Source organism: Rhinolophus sinicus, chromosome 12, assembly GCF_057876585.1.
Source record: "Rhinolophus sinicus isolate RSI-liver-muscle chromosome 12, RSI-T2T, whole genome shotgun sequence".
Lineage (NCBI taxonomy): Eukaryota > Metazoa > Chordata > Mammalia > Chiroptera > Rhinolophidae > Rhinolophus > Rhinolophus sinicus.
In genome coordinates this window covers 19,100,033-19,119,400 of record NC_142512.1, presented here as the reverse complement: position 1 = coordinate 19,119,400, position 19,368 = coordinate 19,100,033, and the positions used below count along the sequence as shown (strand labels likewise).

Here is a 19,368-nt window from a genome sequence, read left to right as displayed (position 1 = left end):
TTTGAACATTCTTGACACAATATACCATAGTTTTCAACGATGGGTGGTGACCATCACCACCCAATGCAGAACTTACCATGAAGAATGATTGTTGGGGGTCTAGGCATCTCCATCATTCCTCACAGTGACTCTCATCTCTCACAGGAAGTGAAAAGAGAAAGCCTACCCTGCTGAGCACCTTTTATCTGTCATGCTCTACGATTGATGGGTCCTCACCATAAGGCTGTGAGGTTTGAATTAGCCCCATTTCACAGATAAGAAAACTGAGGTTCATAGAGATAAATGATGTGCCAGAATAATGCAGCTGGAAGTGATGAGGGCAAGGCCTCCTCTCCCTTCTCTCTGCTCCCTACCCTTCCACAGGGGTTATGGTGGAGGGAAGGGCACAGGGTTAGGGCCCATCATTCAGACTTACGGCAGGGACCCAGCCAAGAAGATAAGCATTTCTGATCTGTCAGTACAGAAACCAGACAGTAAACAGGATTACGTCCATGCCCAGGGCTTTCCAGAGACACACCTGTATAGGCAGCAGCAATTCCCGACAGGGCTCTGTTCCCGGAAAGCAAGACAGCAGCTGGGGCTGGGCTGTCTGGGATTTGCTTCCTTATCTGACCATGTGGGAGGCCGGAGTGGGTGGGCAGACCACGCCTTGCCTTTCCACCTGTGCCTCATCCATCACTCTTTGGGAAGGTTTCCTCTGCCCAGGCCCTGCCTGCCCTCACCCCCACCTCCTGACCACAGCTTGTGATCAAGAGTCTCACCCACCCTGTCCCCATGGGTCCCTTCAAGCTACTCACTGGCCAAGTGAGGGGCGAAGTTGAGCTTACGGAGTGCATATGTGTATGTGACCTGAGAGGAAGTGTGAACAGACTGTGCTCAGCAATGACCTTGGCTAGCTCAGGATGTAGATTTCCTGCTAGTGTGAGTAGCAATCCTAGGAGTGTGTCTCTGTGTGAGTGTGGGGGTGTGTCTGGGCCAAATCCCCTGATCACTTCTATGGTGTGTTTGTGTGCCCTGTGAGGCATGTTTAGGGGCATGGAAGACTGTGCCCTGAGTCCCCGGACCACCGCTAAGCCTGCGTGTTTGTGTGTCCTGTTCGGGGATGTACTGCCACAGCAACGTCAACCAACTCTGTGTGGATGCATATGTTTGTGTTTGTGTCCTGCAGGTATGAGCTAGAGGCCACTTCTGCCAAGTGTCTACACACGTTTGTATGTGTTGGAGTGTCCTTGCATACATGCGTGTGTCCTGTGAGAGTAAACAGAACCCAGAAAGAGCTGGCACCCGCAGGAAAGTGAGGAGTGTGCGTCCTGCGGGTCCCTTCTCAACTCCCGGCACGTCCTGCAAGCGTGCGTGAGTGGAGGGCGCCCGGGTGGCCCTGCCCGCCCATGTGTGCGCGTGCGGGGTCCCAGGCCCGCGTGCGCGCGGGTGTTAGTGCGAGTGAGTGCGGCGCTGCTCAGCTCGCTCGGCTCCGCGCCGCCCGCGCAGCCCGCACCCTCACACGGCTTGGTTGCTACCGGGTGACGCGGGCTGGGCCCGCCCCCTGCCTGCCCGCCCCTGGCACTCACTCGCGCCAGCCGCTGCCGAGCAGGTAGCAGCCGCGTCAGGGACGTCCGGGGGGGCGCCGCTGGCGCTGCCCGCAGCCCCCGCTGCTCCCCGGCCTGCCGAGACGCCCCCGGGCCGGGGCCGCGCCGGGCCAGGCCGAGCCGCGCCCGAGCGGGGCAGCGCTGCCTGCATGACCCTCCGGCGACGCGGGGAGAAGGCGACCATAAGCATCCAGGAGCATATGGCCATCGACGTGTGCCCGGGCCCCATCCGGCCCATCAAGCAGATCTCCGATTACTTTCCTCGCTTCCCGCGGGGCCTACCCCCGGCCGCGGGGCCCCGCGCGGCTGCTCCCCGGGACGCCCCCGCGCCCCCGGCCGCGGCCAGCGCGGGCCGCCGCAGCCCCTCCGACGGCGCCCGCGACGACGACGAGGATGTCGACCAGCTCTTCGGAGCCTACGGTGCGAGCCCGGGCCCCAGCCCTGGCCCCAGCCCGGCGCGGCCGCCCGCCAAGCCACCCGAAGAGGAGCCGGACGCCGACGGCTATGAGTCCGACGACTGCAGTAAGTTTCCAACTCGCCGACTTTGCGCCCCCTCCCCTGGCTCGGCTTCTCGCGCGCTCCCTGACCTCTCTGGCCCCTCGGTCCCTCTGAGGTCTCTCGTCCACCCTAGGGATACACCCTCGCTGGGTCGCGGCCCCCTCGCCAGGTCTGTGCGCTCTGCGTTTGCCCTGCAGACCCAGCCCCGACATCTCCACCCGGTGGGAGATGGGAAGGTGGGAGGTGGGAAGTTTGGGGGCGCCCTCTGAGGGTGTCCCATTTCCGAGGTCCGGCTTCCCAGAAACCGCGCCGCGCCCCCTCTCGGCCCGCCACCGGGAGCTCCAGCGCGGGCGGCGGCTTTTGTTCCCGGGAAGGGCGGAGCTGCGCCCTGGGGAGACACCAGTTGCTGTCGGCCGCTAGGTCTCACCCTGCCCGGGAGCCCGCTGCGGGCCCGCTCCGCGGCCCAGGGTCTGACTGGCGGGCAGTGGGCCCGCGCCAGGGGCGGAGCCGGGAGCCGGGCGGCCCTTCTGGATGGGCCCAGCTGCCCGCAGAGCGCTGCGGCTTTGCTGGCGCACGGGCCGAAGATCAGCGGACTGTGTGGCCGATTGTCCTTTGAAAAACCCTTGGCGGTTCCTCCTACCACGTCTGTGTACCCCGCCACTGCGCTCTCCCGGACTGCCGACCTTCGCCCACCTGTTACGCCTGCTTCCTCCGCCAGGAAGCGCCCCCAGCCCGCGCCTCCTTCTCCCGGGGCTGAGCCCGAGCCCCAGGGAGTGAGCAGGCGAGAGCTGGAGTCGCCCAGGGCCGAGGCCCCGCCGGTGGGCTCTCCTGGTGCCTTTCCGGCCTCTGAGGGTGCCTGCCCTGCCCGACCTGGGACTGGAGGGGAAACCGAGGCTGAAGAGGTCCCTACCCATTGCGGAATGGGTTTGCACGGGATGGGGGTGGGGAGAGGAAAGCGCTGCTTTCAAGGTCCCCTGCCCAGTTGTGGCCCCAGCCACGTCACTCCCAGACCTGGAAAACCAGACTCAAACGCCAACCCTGCCCGGGATGTGGACCTTTTGGAGCAGGGGTCACTCACCGGTGACACCAAGGCCTGCCCGGCCCCATACCCGCGTCGCGCGAGGGTGGCTGCACCTGGCTTGGGTACTCACAAGGACCTCGGGCGGGGGGTCTGGAGTACCCCCCAGCATAAAATGTACCTCTGGAAGCTGACGGTGGGTGTTATTAGCACTGCTGGGGTGGAGGGAAAGGAGGAGGGGTCAGACTTCTCAGCGCCTCGAAGCCCAGGAGGAATGAGCCGAAGGAGGCCCTTTATGCGCCGTGGGTCAGAGCCCCGCCTTTGTGGGGAAAATGCCTGCTATGCACTTTCTCTGGGCCTGACCCACAGCCCGGTGGCCAGAGGCTGGCATATTGAGTCCCTACCCCCTGGGCATAGAGGTGGGGAGCAGTCCTCTCCCTCCACTTGCTTGGGGAAATTGGGTCTGGAGAGTTTCCTGGCCTCAGGGCTGTTCCCTGGATCTTCCCTACCCCCAGTTCCTGGCACCCTGGGCAAAGTGCACCCCCTCACTTGCTCTACCTCTGGGCAGGCCCTACCTGGGACCCAAGTCACCCCTTTGGATGCCCTGAATCCAAAGCCTCCTCCAGAAGAAAGAGTGGGGAACTCGTCCCCACTTCCAGCACCTACCCTGCTTCAGCAAGGGAGTGAGGGAAAAGGGCTGGGCGCTGCCTGAGTGTCAGGCAGTCCTCCAAGTTCCTCCAAGGGCCCTCAGGATGACAGCACAGAGGTGAGAAACTTGGTTGTTTCTTTTGGCGATCCCTGAGCCCACAGCAAGGAAGGGTCCAGAAAGTCCAAAACTCAGGCCAGCTGCCACACCTCCAGTGCATCAACTCACAGTCCTTGATGGAGCACTGTCCTAGCAGTAGAGAGGGAACAGGGCGGGGGCTCTGGACCCAGAGAGCTCACATGTCCTAGCAGGGGACAGACTCACTTGGAGTCAGCAGTACAAGGCAGTCCTAGACACAGCCTTGCCAGCCTGAACTGTGGGCTCGCCACACCTCTGTCACCAGGGCACTCTGGTGAAAAGAGCTAACGAGGAGAGAGTGTGGCTGAGCCAGGGCCAGCTTGGGCCCTCTCACCCCCTTCAAGAGGCAGCCCACCCTGGGCTTGGATCCCGTCCGTGGCTGAGCAAACATCCCAGGCATGGGAGCACAGAAATCTTGGCTCCTGCCCATAGTGGGACCAGGTTCTGGGGCAGAACTGCTCTCCATCCAGTACCCCAGGCCACGCCCCCTTCTCAGCTCTGACAAAACCAGATCCCTAAAATAAGCCTAAATGATTCAAGCCAGATGGTTCATTACGGCTTTAGCCAGGGTTATACTATTTGCTGCCCTAATTATTGGATTATCTCTCTTCTAACAAAAAGAAATGAGGGCGGTTGCTCTGTTGTCCACAGCCGAGAGTGAAGTGCTGTTTATTTATTCAGGCTTTTCTCCCTTCTCGTTAAAGCTCATCCTTATTAAGTCACCTCAAGGCATAAACACAAAATCGACATGTTCCAGACTGATCTAATAGAGGAGTAATGGTGGGGAGAAACACAGTGAATGCCGAAGTTAGAAGTGCCCCCCCACTTGTGTCTTTCCTCCCAATGGTCCACCGTGCGGCCTGGCTCATGCCCTCCAGACAGGCCCTATGGCCCACCCTCTGCATGTACCACTCCCCTGCCCACTCACTCTCCACCTGTGGAATCCCAATCCATTTTTCAAAGCTGTAATGACTGAAATGCTTTGGGTTGCAAGTAACAGAAAATTCAAAGTGCCTGAAACACTGAGGATTGTTGAGGCCGGTGGCATGGGGGTCGATTCATTCAACTCATCAGCAACATCAGTGATGGAGGTTCTGTTTGTCTTTCTACTTGGCCATGCTCTTTTCCTCCTAGGATGACCTCTCTCATGGTCCAAGGTGGCTGCTGGCAGGTCTGGACGTCACATATAACAATAAGATCCTAACTTTGATAAAGATCAGTTTCCTCTCCCATGTCTCAGATTAAGAGCGAGGGAACCTCTCCAGCAGAGTTCCCAGGAGACCTGTCCTGCGTCATTGGCCAGAATGGCATCACATGCCCACGCTTACACCTGCCCTGCAGGATTCAGCCTGGGTAGGGGTAGCTGATGTCATGGAGACCTGCAGCAAGGACGGAGTGGAGGAATCACTGTGAGGCCCGCCCCAAAGGCCCTCAGCTGGGGCCATTTCCTGGGTCCCACGGGCAGTGATTCCCCTTTCCTTGAGCCCAGTCATGGTCTGCCCGGACCATATTTTTATGCATTCCACATTACGACACCAACTTTGTATCAGGCTCTGTGCTGGGCATGGAGATTCAAGAATGCCTGAGACATACACTCTGACGTCACAGAGTTCACGGAAATCAAAACACACAGAGCCCGGGAGTGACGACAGGGAGGCAGGAGCCCAACAGGAAGCACTGGTTTGCACAGAGTTCACCCATAGAGAGGACTCTGCTTGGGGTTTGTGGGGAGGAAGGAAGAAGGCTGGTAAAGTGGAAGTACGAAGGGAGGTGCTCCTGGCAGAGGGACTACCACGTGCACAGGTAGAGAGGTGTAGGAAACACAGCCCAGCGGAGGCACAACAATACAGCCAAGGGGCTGAAGCAAGGGAAGAGACCAACGATAAGGCCCAAGTGGTCGTATCACAAAGGGCCCCGAATGCCATTCCAAGGAGGTTGAACTGTGTGCAGGAGGCAGTGGAGGACCTTTGAACAATATAAAGCAGGGGGATGAATAGATTTATAAAAATCCTAACTCTCTGCCTCTGCGCTCCTGGGAAGCAGGGATGTATGGCTCATTCCTCTTTGTATCCTCTGCAGCACCCAGCTCAGTGCCTCAGTTTCTCCACCTATGAAATGCTTTCAACTCAGCCTTGGTCATTTTCTGTGGTTCTTGCCATAGTTTTTAAAAATGATTTGAGAGACTTGTCATTTTTCTTTAAAAGAAAAGAAAAAAAACCAGGGCAGATTTCCTATTCTCAAGGGTGTACACGGGTGAGGAAAGTCCAGGTGCAAACCAAGGTCAAAATGCTGCCGTCAGTCCCCATCAGCCTTAGAGGAACCAACGGGGGCTTGAGCTTGATTTTCTCTGAATTAGCCCCATTAAAGCTCTATAATTATCAACAACCGGGTGACAACTCTCAAAAGCCCATTAGTGACCAACCCTCATTATTTTTCCAAGGATGTAAACTTTAGCCAGGACATGTGATTTGAGTGGCTCAAGGGCAGGACCCTGTAGTTTACACAAACAAGCACCCTCACCTGCCCTGAGGGCCCTCCTCACCTACACCTCATGCCCAGGGTGCATTTCCAATTCAGAGGCCCCTCCAGGGCACAGCCAAGCCCTTTCTGGTCCCCAAGAGCAACTCTGCTTTTCTCTTTTTCCTCCATTGCATTCTCCTGAGATTTCAGCTAAACTAAGTGGCAGACAAAAAAAAAGGGGTGGGGGGTGGGGAAGCCACTAGGCTTTAAAGCAGGAACTATCAGGATGGAAGTGAAGAGGCCTAGATTCTGTGTCCAGCTCTGCTGTGCTACCCTGACCAGGTCACCTCCCCTCTCTGTGCCTCATTTCTCCAAATGGGAAATGAAGACTTTGGACTATAAGCCCCTAAGAGAGCACCACCACTGGCAAGTCTCAAAAAATGGTGACTGAACTTCTATTTATAAACTGTTATTTCTTACAAAACTTCCCTTGGATTTCAAAGAAATTGATCAATCTCATCCTGGGGCGGCACTTCCTTCCTGGGAAATGATAACAGGTGTCGGTTCCATTGAGCAGTATGGGGTCCTCCTTAAACTGGGATGTCTGGAGAGCCAGTGGAAGGGGCTCCTGTCTCCTCCTGCTGCTGTTTACCAGTGGAGAGCAGGTGGCCCCTTCATCTCACTGGCTGGTCCTTCTTTGGGACTGGGAAACAGGCAGAGATCGTGGAGTGTGCATTTAACACACAGGCCTCACAGCACAGAGCAGCTGGACAGCGAGCTGGTTTGAACGGACAGCCATGTGGCTTTAACATCTGTTCTTTGCTGGTGCCCCAGGCGTGGCCGAGGCATGGTTTCTGCCTTCAGGAGGCTAATGTCTGGGGGGAACAAACCACAGGTGGGCTTGAACTGAGCAGCAGGCTGATTGACTGTTATGTAAAGTCAACAGGTTTGGAGAATATTATTACAAAAGCATGGACCCGGAGAATGTTGGGCCCACGGCTGTGTTAGTTAGAAGCATGGTGATGTATACCTCATTTACGTCACCTTCCCCTGCCCACCTGCAGAGATGGGAGTTACCTAGGATACAGGCAGCAAAAGGCCAGATACAGTTAGCCCAAAAGCACACATAGTCTACTCAGGAAAAAGTCCCTTCGGTTCCACGCAACGCCTATTGACTTGTACTGTGTTTCCCCGAAAATAAGACCGGGTCATATTAATTTTTGCTCCAAAAGATGCATTAGGGCTTATGTTCAGGGGATGTCATCCTGAAAAATCATGCTAGGGCTTATTTTCTGGTTAGGTCTTATTTTGGGGGAAACGTGGTAGTTTGGACACAATTCTAACAAGAATTCCCACCTGGTTTCATAGAAGAAACAACTGTTGAATAGAAGGGAGAGTTGTTTGTTGCTACCAGATGCAAGTTTTGTTTTTTATTTCTCCCCTTCTTCTGCCTGCCCCACGCCCACTCCGGTTCAAGCCATTGTTTCCCAGTCTAATTGTGTAGGACACAGCTCCCTGGCCCATGCTGGTGTTATGAGCCTTGCGCTCCCCCCGGCTGAGGCAAGTATTTTAACAGGAGTTTCAAGCTGATGGCAAAGCAGGAGGCAGAAAAATGAGGAAAACCTCAAAAATAGTCACCACCTGGGGTCACTTGGTGGAGGAATTGTCTCACACCCTCTTCCGTGTCTGGGCTGTGACAGAGCAGTAATCGTCATCACAGCAATGACTCAGGTTATTCAGAAAAGTATAAGTGACCAGTTATATGTTCTACTCACAAAGCCTAGGAGAGGAGTGATCCAGTTTGGAACAAGTTCATTCCAGAAAGTGTCTCAGAGGGGCCAGTACAATTACCTAGAAAAGTCACCTAAATGGATCTGCTCCTTCTATAATTATCTATTGAGCACTTTCTATATCCCAGGTGCTGTGTTAAAGCACGATGCTGTGAGGTGCTTACTATTTCATCTCCATATTGCAGATGAGGAAACTGAGGCACAGAGAGGCTAGATAAGCTGCCTGCGGTCACACAGCGAGGAAGTGCAGAGCTAGGATTTGAACCTGGGGTCAGATGTCAGAGGGCTGGTCTCACTCCCCAGTTGTGCCTCCAGGCAAGGACCTGTGTGCCTTACCTTGTGTTAAGAGCTGGGGAGCAAGACACACCTGACTCAGCGCCAGCACCTCAGAATAAAGGTCAGCTCCACACGCACAGGCCTTCATTTGCCCAATTCTCAGCAGCCCCAAAACTTTGCCAGGTCTGGGCCCTTGTATGAGCCCAGGGATCTGTAGGCTGCATGGTCCCTGTGGCATCGACTCAGCTCTGCCATTGTTACAGTGCAAAAGCATCTGTGGTTCAGGTGCAAATGGATAGGTGTGGCCCGACTTGGCCAGCAGTCCATAGTTTGATCTAGACCCATGTTGGGTGCCCCTGGCCAGAAGAATAGAGCCCCTCCCTCCCACAACATCAGCCACTCAGCCCCCCACCCTCTGGTTGGCCTGTGGTTGGAATGCCCCTTCCCCAGCCCCATTGTGCACTGGCCAACTCCTCATCCTTCATGGTTAAGGTAAAGCATCACCTCCAGGAAGGCTTCCCTGATGGCCCCAGTTCACATCAAGACCTGGCATCTCTGCATTACCGTCCAAAAGACTTCCCCTCTCTGTCCAAAACTTCCCCTTTTCATTATAAACAAATGGGTACAAGATACCCAACTAGATCAAACCGGCCACTCACAACTACGTAGTCTAACAAGATGAGGTAATAGCCTCTTGTCAGTCGTAGGTGTCAATCAAGTGGTCTCACACCCGGAAAAGAAGAGCCCCTTTGAGAGAAAAAGGTAAAAATTCCAAGTCCTCTCCATTCAGGCCCTTTCTGAGCCCGGGCCCTTGGCCCTTTGGGCCTTTTTGCCGTTTGAGCCTCTTCTTTTGCTCGGCCCTCTCCAAACTCTTTGGAGTGTACTTTTTTGCTCCTAATAATGTCACCTTGGGCCCTTGAGCCATTCTCTTCTGCTCAGGTCCGCTTCTATGTCTTTGAGGTGTACTATTTCTCCTCATAAACTACTCTTTCACCACTTAAAAAAAAAAAAAACAACAACAGGCATCTCCCATTGCTCCTGCCCCACCACACTGTTGCGGCAAATTCTTTTCATCTCTTCCTCTCATTAAGCCGCGCTCTCCTTGGGGCAGGGACCCTGCCTTGTCTTCATCCCTAGAGTCTGGCGTATTGTAAACACTTGGTAAGAAATGAAGGAGATGCCAGTGCACCAGCCCCGCAGCCTGTCTTTAGAGGTAAAGACATCCTGTGAATGTTCCCCTTGCTGTCCGGAGATTTTCCCTGAGCTCTGCCCCCACTACCACTCCTGCCTTCATGCCAGGAGCCACGTCGACAAGGGAGGCCACAGCTGCCATATGTGATTGCCCCCAGGGTGGCAGCTGCACCCAATTATTGCTGCACTCTCTGCCCAGCCCTTGGGAATAGCCCACTGCCTTTAAGAGGCTTGGGAGTAGCACCCTGCGGAGCCAGCTGGCCTCTTGAAGCCTGCCCAGGCCCCCAGCGGACCAGAGAGACCAGGGAGCTGTACCCTGAGTACTGCTGGGGGGTGGGTGAGTGGATCAGCTAGTCAGCCCAGCCAGGGCCTGCAGCCTTGCAAAGCTCTGTCTCCACTGCCTTCTCACATAATCTTTGTGGCATTTAATGGGTGACTGAGGCTAGAGCCCAGACAGGCAATTGCACAAGGAGGGCAGGAGAACAGGAACTCCTTTAGCTGAGTGCCCAGTACACATGGGCACCATTCTGGACCAGCTGTGGGCTGGGCACCACAGCACAGGGGTTAGGGGCCTGGGCTGTGGGGCTGACCACCTGGGTTTAACTCTTCGGCCTCCACTTACCGTGACTGGGGGTAACTGACCCAGCCTCTCTGAGCCTCAGCTGGAAAGTGGAGAGAATATTGCTCACTTCCCAGGGTTGGTGGGGCTGGGAGACTGGCTGAGGGGATTGATGTGTAGTAGGTGCCCAGTTGGTGGCAGTCACCATGGGCACTGGCTCCTCATATGACCTCGCAGGGGTGGGTGACAATTCACCATGTGGCTGCTGAGTGACCTGAGCCGTCCTTTGTCCACAGCCGCCCTGGGCACGCTGGACTTCAGCCTCCTCTATGACCAAGAGAACAATGCCCTCCACTGCACCATCAGCAAGGCCAAGGTAGGCCCCCGGGCTCCCACTGCCCCAGGCCCAGGGTCCTGCAGCAGGCGCTGAGGTCGGAAGGCCAGTCTCCCCGTTTCCTGTCCTTGGCGGTGTCTGTACTGTGTGGGTGCAGAGCAGGGAGAGGATTCTTGCCTCAGTCATCTCAGCTGCCCTAAAATGTCTGCAGAGAGAGGCATTTGGGGAAGGAGAAGAACAAAGGAAGGGGAGGAGAATGGGAGGATGAAGGTCTGGGTGGGGCTTTCAGGGGACAGAGGGCCCCCAGAGCTGGGGAGGGGCTGAAGGGTGGGCAGGCACCACTGTCCCACTCTGGACGCTGAGACCACTCTAGGCAGGGGATTCGTCTCCTGGACTCGGCCTGAGCCCTCGGGCTGGCACACGTCAGCTCTGTGTTCTCAGCCACGTTGTTCCCTTCGTCTCCCCACACATCGCTCCCCCTGGGAGGAAGGTGCCAAAGTTGATGTTCTCTCAGAAGGTAAGGGCGGCAATGCAGCCTAATAGAACCTCCCAGTAGAGTCGTGGAAGGGCCTGGGCCCAGCTCAGAGCCACGAGCTTCCAGCAGAGCTCCCTGGGCCCAGACTCCTCTCCAGCCCCCCAACCTGTGAGCTTTCCTGTCCCTTCCTCCTACCCTGCCTGTGGCTCTGCCCACGCAGAGGGACAGGCCACCTGCTGCTGCCCCACCCAACTTGGGCCCCCATACCTGGACTGCCATGGCAGGGGTGAATAACATCCAGGTTGAGCCCAGGGCCCTAGCTGGGCACCTAGAAGCCCATCCCCTCCATGCCCTGCCCTTTCCGCTGGGAGCTGCTCCGGTGGTGATGCGGGCACACCCCGCCTCGCGTAGCAGGGGCTTCACACCCACCCCTACGTACAGAGCTGAGAATCTTGTGACCCCCCAGCTATGCCAAGGGGAGGGCAGGCTGCAAATCCCAGTTAGATCCCTTCCCCTCTCCCTCCACCCAGCTTTATAGAGGTTGTCCAGGCTTGGGGACTGGCACTGGGCACTGGCTGCCAGGGCACTCTGGCCAGAGCCATCCCTTCTCCTCCCGATGGCACACCGGGCCCCCCTGTACTGTGTGCCCCACTTGCCCTACCTGGGCCCCAGAGAGGCTGTAAACGTATACTGGGGTATGTACATGTGTGTGCGTGCACAGGTCTCTGTGGTCACCTGTGTGCGAACACATGTGTGTGTTCATTTAGGAGTGTCACTCAACGCATTGGAGGTGGGGGGTGGGAGGACCCCAAGCCATGGCAACTCCCTGATTCTCTAGGTTGTTCTCTACTTAGATCCAGTTCTAAGAGGAGGAGGTGGCACAGGCATGGGAGCAGCTGGGGGTCTCGGCTGGGGGGTGGGGAGGAGGTCCAGGGAGTGAGGAGACTGAGGCAGGGCTGATAAGCAGAGCCCCTCAGAGGAGTTTAGGAGGAGGCCAGATGCCCCGATGCTGCACCCTAGCTTGGCCACTCTCCGCCTGCATTAGCAGAGCAGCCTCAGTTTACTCATCTGAAAATAGGGTTAATCAGAGCATTAAATGATGAAGTGCTCAGTACCTAATGTATCCTGGAGGGCAGTGGCAGGTGCCCACCCCTACCTACATGCACATGGACACGCGGGCACTCGCATTCACAGAGGAACTAAGAAAACTGGCAGACTACCAGTCCTGGGCGCTTTGTGGGAGCAGATGAGAGGCCAGGATGAGGGACTTGAGTTCGGAAGGGCCGTCTCATTGCCGTGGCACATACAGGGCGTCCGAGCTGGGCCTCGTCCCAGAGCCGGCCTCCCGGGCAGGGCAGAGCTCAGATAGCCCACTCTGGCCCTCAGCCACTTCTCTGGCATCTGCCCAAGGGGCTAGCATGTAGGGAAAGGGGAGCAAACCCCAGCTGTCCAGGCCTTTGGTCAGCATTATCCTTGTCAGCATTAACCCCGGGAAGTGGGAACTATTTACCCCTTTTACAGATGATAAAGCTGAGGCTCAGGCAGCAAAGGAAGTCCTCCTCTTCCCCGACTATAAGTGCAAGAGCTGACATCTGAACCCAGGCCAGCCTGGCTCTGAAACCTGTGTGCCCCATCCCAGAAGCAGAACAGCGGGTAGTTAGAAGCCTCCACCTGGGAGGTCCTTTAAACCAAGGTGGGGGATCGGGTGGGAGAAGAGCCTCAGCAACCCTTGGAGGTGGGCGTGGCCATGAGCAGCTGACTCGTAAGTCATCTCTGAATGATGTCATGGGGTTGCCAGCTCTGCCCACACATGCCACAGCTGCCTGTCTACATCCCTGTGCACCATCCCAGAAGAAAAACGTACTATTTTCAGAAATAGCAGCAGGCATGAGGTCGGCTAAGCCCTGTCTGTTTACAGTTCCACTGCTTCCCTGGCGGTGCACACTTGACCGATCGTTCAGAATGAGTGAGGGGTGCCATCTTGTGGAGGAACCCTCCGTGGCCGGCCAGCTGGGACGCAGCCAACCTGGGAGCTGTGGCAAATCCAGAGAGAAATTGAGCCTGGGCTGCAGGTCGTAGAACATTTTTCCACAGCCACAAAGGAAAGCGTTTGGATGAATAGACAGACGGTCATGTGGATTTAGGGTCAGAGAGGGAAGTCCCATGTTTGGAGAGTAGGGGAGCGGAATCAGGAAGAAGGAAGGGCCTGACCAAAGCAGGATGATGAGGGCCTCTGCAGAGAGAGGTGAGTCACCTGGCCTCCATAAGGAGAATAGAAAGAGGAAGGCTGCTCGGATAAGGACGCCCATCACACCTGCCCTGGGCCAAGGCATTTGGAGGAGGGGAGATGGCACCAGCGCTGAGCCCTCCTCACTCTTCCATTCTTGGAGTGTGGAGCCACGGGGCTTCTGTGAAGAGGGTTATGAGTGGACCCAGCCAGGAAGCCCAGGAGACAAGGGCTGCCCCAGGCGCCTGGAGGCCCTGACTACTCTATGCTCCCAACCCCCAATTCACACCCTTTGCTGTTCTCTGCTCAGGGCCTGAAGCCGATGGACCACAATGGGCTGGCGGACCCCTATGTCAAGCTGCACCTGTTGCCAGGAGCCAGTAAGGTGAGGGGGTCTGCTCTCGGCCTGCCTACCAGCTCTGCGTGCTGAGACGGGCCCAGGCTGGGCGTGGGGCACCTGGGGAGGCCCATAGCTCTCACACCCTCTCGGAGCCCAAAAGGCTAATGGGAACCTCAGCCATGCACCTCTACCCAGAGTACCCGGTCAGCCCCATACCCTCCAGACCTCCCAGGAACCTCAAGTCAGCACTACCTGCCTGCTGACTAGAGGAAACCTTCCAGAGAATTTCCAGGGCAGAATTTTATAAGAAGCAGTCTTAGCTGGAGGTTAATATTAATGTGCAAAAAAAAAAAGAAAAAGAAAAAAGTTTGTGTTCAAATAACATTTGGAAACATTGTTAAACAGGTTTCTTTACTGCAGGACTTATTAGAGCCTTTAATGTGTTGATGGGCTGCGCTGTGATACTCCACAAGAGGGATGGAGGGGGCAACATCTGCTCAATTTTTTTGACCACAGAACTCTTGTTCCCATACCAGATGACCCAACAGGCAGACCAAGCATGTGGTGCATCTAAGAAAGAGGAAAAAAATTTTTTTAGCAAAAATTTGCTATGAAACAAAAGCATCAAGGTGACCCTCAGCACTGAAAGATCAAAACTTGGTTAGACTTCCTTACACGTGTCTTACAGTTCAGTGTTGTTTTCTTTTTTATTTCATGGGAGGGAAGGTCACATCAGTTTTTTAGTTGGGTCTTGCCCTGGCCCCCACTGATGTCTCAAGGGGCAGGTTGTGCAGACCCCATGCCAGGGGGACTCGTCGTGAGACCAGCAGCTTTGCTTCCAAGTGAAGACCAGAGGGGAGTCAGGGGAACATGGGACATGGGAGCGTGAGCAGCAGAGTTCAGTGGCCGGTGGCCTTGTCCTGGCTTCTTTCTCCAAAGCCAAGACTTGGAGAACCCTTCCTGGCCCTCTAGTGGCCTGAGAGGGAGGAAGAATCAGTCATGGGAGTGCCCTCCTGGGAAGAGGGCCGGGCTGACACCTGGTGGGACGCTTGCAGGCCCACTAGAGAGTCCTGCCCCCAGCTGAGTAGCCACAGGCTGCTGGGGCCTGAGTCGACTCTGAGGCCACACCCCCTGGACCAGCGTATAGGGCCGAGGCTCACCACCCTCCAGGAGAGCCATCCAGAGGGGCCATCACTCCCTCTCTGGGAAGGCAGGGCTACAGGAGACACCGCAGTGCCCACCACCTGGGCAGTGGGTTCCCCACTCCAGGCCTCTACATCCTCACACTACAGGTGGGACTCCCAGGGCTGAGGGGAATGTGCTCAACTTGGGAGCTCAGTGACCATAGTCCTAGACTCCTGGGACCTAGAACCAGCAGTACCCTCCATAGGATTCCCCATACAGGGCAGCGTTTGCAAAAGAAGTCTCCCAATAAAGAAGGTTCCCAGAAGCAATGCTGAAAAAGAGGTATTATTTATACCATTCTTACAGTGGGGAACTTGACAGTCACAGAAGGTAAATAACCCACTGAGCTTCACAGAGCTTATATAAGTGGGGGAGCTGGGATTTGAACCCAGGCCTATCTGACCTCAGCCTAGGCCGAGTGTGGCAGACATCTAAGGGACTCAGTACAGGGCTCAGAGGCTGAAGGGGGCCAGACAGCACGAATTTCTTATCTTCCAATTCTGCAGGTTAGAAGTTCGACATAGGTCCCATTGGGCTAAAAACCACGTGTCACAGGGCTGTGGCCCCGTCTGGAGGCTCTAGGGGAGAAGCCATGTCCCATCCCTTTCCAGCTGCTAGAGGCCGCCCCTTCCTCTGTCTTCAGAGCCAGCAGTGTTGCTTCCGTCTGCCCATCTTCCCTCCTCACGTCTCCCTCTGACTCTCTTGTCTCCCTCTTCTGCCTTTAAGGACCCTGTGATTACATAGGGCCCGCTCAGATCACCCAGATAATCTCTCTATTTTAAAGTCAGCTGATTAACAACCTTAATTCCCCTTTGCCAAGGAAGAGAACATATTCACAGGTTCAGGGCAATGAGGGCGTGGCCGTCTTGGGGGCCATTGTCCTGCCCACTGCACTCCTTGATGCTCATAGGATTCTTTTTTACGCTCTCCAGGCAAATAAGCTCAGAACAAAAACTCTCCGAAATACTCTGAACCCCACGTGGAATGAGACCCTCACTTACTACGGGATCACAGATGAAGACATGATTCGAAAGACCCTGCGGTGGGTGAGGGCCCCGGGGCCACAGGCTCCCTCCCCACCCAGCCCCACCCCAGCCTTACCCTCGGGCTGGCCCTGCCTACCCACTCCCCACCCACTGTTTGCAACGCCTCTTTGGAAGCAAAGTGAAAGCACCCAGGTATGTCTGAAGAACTGGCCTTGCCCTCCAGGATCTCCGTGTGTGATGAGGACAAATTCCGCCACAACGAGTTCATTGGGGAGACGAGGGTGCCCCTGAAGAAACTGAAACCCAACCACACCAAGACGTTCAGCATCTGCCTGGAGAAGCAGCTGCCGGTGGGTGGGCCAAGGGACTCTACAGGCTGTCGGGGGCCCTCCCTGTTGTGAGCGCAGGGCCAGCAGCATTTATTAAGCACCTACTATGTGCCTGGCACAGTGGCAGGTGCTAGGAGACAGACAAAAATCCCTGCCCACATGGAGCTTGGGTAAGAGACAGACCCAAAAATGGGATAAGTCACCCAAACGGATCATATGCTAGATAGTGATCAAGGCCAAGCATGAGAGGGGTGGGTGGTTTAGACAGGTGCTCAGGGAAGGGCTCACGAGGCAAGCAGGAATATTCCAGGCAGAGGGAACAGCAGGTGCAAAGCCCCGTGTGCAAAGCGCCCAGCCTGTTGGAGGCACAGGCAAGAAGCCCACTGAGTGGGGTGGAGAGAAAAAGGGGAGGGAGTCCTAGGAGTTGAGAACAGAAGTTGGGAGATGGGGGAGCTGGGAAGGACTCGGGCCTTCACCCTGAGATGGGCCACGGGAGTGTGCCAGGCAGGGCCTAGGGCACCTGATTATATTTTAACAGTCTCTCTGGGCTCAGAAGGGGAGAGAGAGGAGGGGGAGGGCGGGGAGAGCAGTGAGGAGATGAGCATGACCCAGGCCTGGGCCCGGGCAGCAGCAGAGCGGAGAAAGTGCTGAGTCCTGGATGAGTGTGCTGGCAGATCTGCACTGGGGGGTGGGGGGCGAGCACTTAGGATAAAGGGTCATTAGCTGTGATGTGGAGGGAGCAGCTGGGGACGCAGGAGCTCAACTGGAACATGTTAGGCAGGAGGTGTTTGTGAGATACCCAGAGGAGACAGAAAATAATTCTTTCCTAGAAATTGCAATTGTTTGAAAATGATGTCAAAACCGATTTTGCCCCTGGCCCTCTGCAGCAGCTGCGTCCTCCCAGAATCTCAGTCCATTTGTCTCTCAGTTCTTTATCCAGTTAAAGAGGCCTCACCTTCACCCCGTTCAGAAGGGCGGGGAAGGTTTGACCAGGAGGCCCCAGGGTCCTGAGAACCCTTGACCCTCTGGCAGCCTAGTGTTCAGGGCACAATCCCCTTCCCAGGACGTTTTTCCCCAAGAGACCTGGGCAAGGGGAAAGCTCGAGGACAGAGGTTCCCCCATGTGTCCACCCCCTGGCAGGGCCTGGGCCCTGGGACAAAAGCTCAGAGCAGCCTGGCCTTGGTCAAGCCCTGGGAACAAGTCAGCCTGAGGCCAGAGCTCCCTGCCAGAATCCCCGCTCTGTCTTCTTGCATAACTTGATCAAATTTTATTCCTTTGTCATGTTCTCTCCCACTCATAGACATTTGTGTGATGGATATGAGCCCTTTTATTTTATTATTAGTCACTAACCACAGGTAACCCAGTTTTTCCAAATGATCTATGTCACTTATAAAAGGCAACATCCACTCCTACTGTAGTTGTGTTCCTGAGTTTTGATCCCTGGCATAAATAAGCAACTGTGTGGGGGTGTGAGCCTGCGTGCGTGTGTGTGAGTGTGAATTGTGTATGAGAGCATTGCACACGTGAGTAGACGTGTATCTGCGTGTGAACGAGTATGCCTGTGTGGAGTGCATGTGTGCACGTGTGTTCGTGCACGTGGATGGGTGAGAGAGTACATGCCTGTGCACAGGGCATGATCGGAGTGTCGCTGAGTTTTGCATGAATTTGCTAGGAGCTCATTGGTCTGGTTTCAGGGACACAGGGTGACCATAGGAGTACAGTTTGGGATTGACGGCTCTGGCAGTAAAGACATATTTTGATGGTACATTTTAGACTTGACATAGTCTGAGAACTTACTCGTTCTCAGTAAATGCTGAATGATGCCCCGTTTAATGGTCTGTATATGAAACAGCCCAAAGTACACTATACCCTCTAAAAAACAGTTGAAAATATCCCTGCTCATTTATATTGTTTAATTTTCACACATCACACGAAGTAGCACAAGAGCCATGGTTTAGTGAGGCCCTAGGCCAGAGTGGCAGACATTTAACTTTCACACACCTAGTTTGGTCCATTGGTGATGGCTGCCTGAGCCCTGTGTTGAGAAAGGTGCTGAGGCTGCATTTGAGCTCAAGGTGGATGCTGTGATCAATTAGCCATGTCTGCTCTGGGCAGGGGGATTGAGGGAGATGGTCCTTCCTTCTCTTTGCAGGAGTGCCATCTCCAGGGAGGTATAGGTGTGGCCCCTGCCTACCAGGGGCCCCTGCCTACCAGGGGCCATGTATAGGTGTGGCCCCTGCCTACCAGGGGCCATGTGGGGTATCACTTTAGCGATAGGTCAAGGGTAGTCATGGGCAAAGGGACATGGTGGAGACTTTGTGTGAGAGAAACGTGGCAGAGAGGCCTTGGGTGATGAGACTCCAGCTGGGTGAGTCTGGGTAGACAGAGCGTAAAGGAGAGGGGTCCGCATGAGCAGCAGCCAGAATGTGGAAATGGGTGATCTCAAGAGGGTGAGGAAGAGAAATGTCAGGCTGGCTGGGGTGGGGAAGCCAAACAGGGAGGCCAAAAGTTGAGGTCTGATCCCAGAGGTGGGCACAGGAGAGAGCTGGGCAGCCCCTATCTGCCTCCCAGCGCCTCTTGGGTTTGGGGGTGTCAAAGCTCTGTGTTCCATGTTTCCCCCAAAGCGGCTGCCCTCTATACCCCGAGAGGCTCCAGGAAGTGCCTTTAGTGGGGGTGGGGGCCAGGGTGACTCCTCACCAGCCACGGTCTCCATGGACAGCCTGGGTGACCCATGGCCGGGGGGTGGAGGGGACGAGAGCAGGTGAAGTCAGCCTAGTAACCACCCGCCCACAGGTAGACAAGACGGAAGACAAGTCCCTGGAGGAGCGGGGCCGCATCCTCATCTCCCTCAAGTACAGCTCACAGAAGCAGGGCCTGTTGGTCGGCATCGTGCGCTGTGCACACCTGGCTGCCATGGACGCCAATGGCTACTCGGACCCCTACGTGAAAACGTGAGTATGCGGCCAGGCCAGCCACCTGCTTCCCCCTCACCTCAGGGGATGGTAGTTCTGTGTGACAAGCTCAGTAGTTCACGTGGCAGGCACTGAGAGAGACCTGTGCCCATGGGCCACATTACCTTCTGTGCTCCTTTGGCAACTCCGTGGGTTAAGCCTGGCCAGCCCCATTTCACAGATAAGGAAGCTGAGGCCCATAGAAGTAGAGTGGCTTCCCAGGCCTCACAGATAGAGTGGATATCTCCTGACACCACATTCACGGGGGCCCAGGAGGGGCCACGAGCACGTTGCAGGACGGGGCAGGAGGGGGAAGGCCGGTGCCAAGAGGCTGAGAGATCCAGTGAAATAACTCCCCCAGGATTTAGTGCTCTCTACG

General features: G+C 55.8%; 1 protein-coding gene across 1 annotated transcript in view; it reads left to right on the top strand.

The window, feature by feature from the left end:
- The first annotated feature begins 1,497 nt into the window (after positions 1 to 1,497).
- The window catches only part of DOC2B (double C2 domain beta), a 33,649-nt gene continuing 15,778 nt past the window's right edge, over positions 1,498 to 19,368 (top strand). Inside the window, exons 1-6 of the mRNA XM_019755457.3 lie at positions 1,498 to 2,108; positions 10,459 to 10,538; positions 13,509 to 13,583; positions 15,656 to 15,765; positions 15,933 to 16,059; positions 18,832 to 18,989. Of these exons, the coding sequence (XP_019611016.2) occupies positions 1,736 to 2,108; positions 10,459 to 10,538; positions 13,509 to 13,583; positions 15,656 to 15,765; positions 15,933 to 16,059; positions 18,832 to 18,989 (923 nt within the window). The 5' untranslated portion in view covers positions 1,498 to 1,735. The remainder of the gene's footprint in view (positions 2,109 to 10,458; positions 10,539 to 13,508; positions 13,584 to 15,655; positions 15,766 to 15,932; positions 16,060 to 18,831; positions 18,990 to 19,368) is intronic.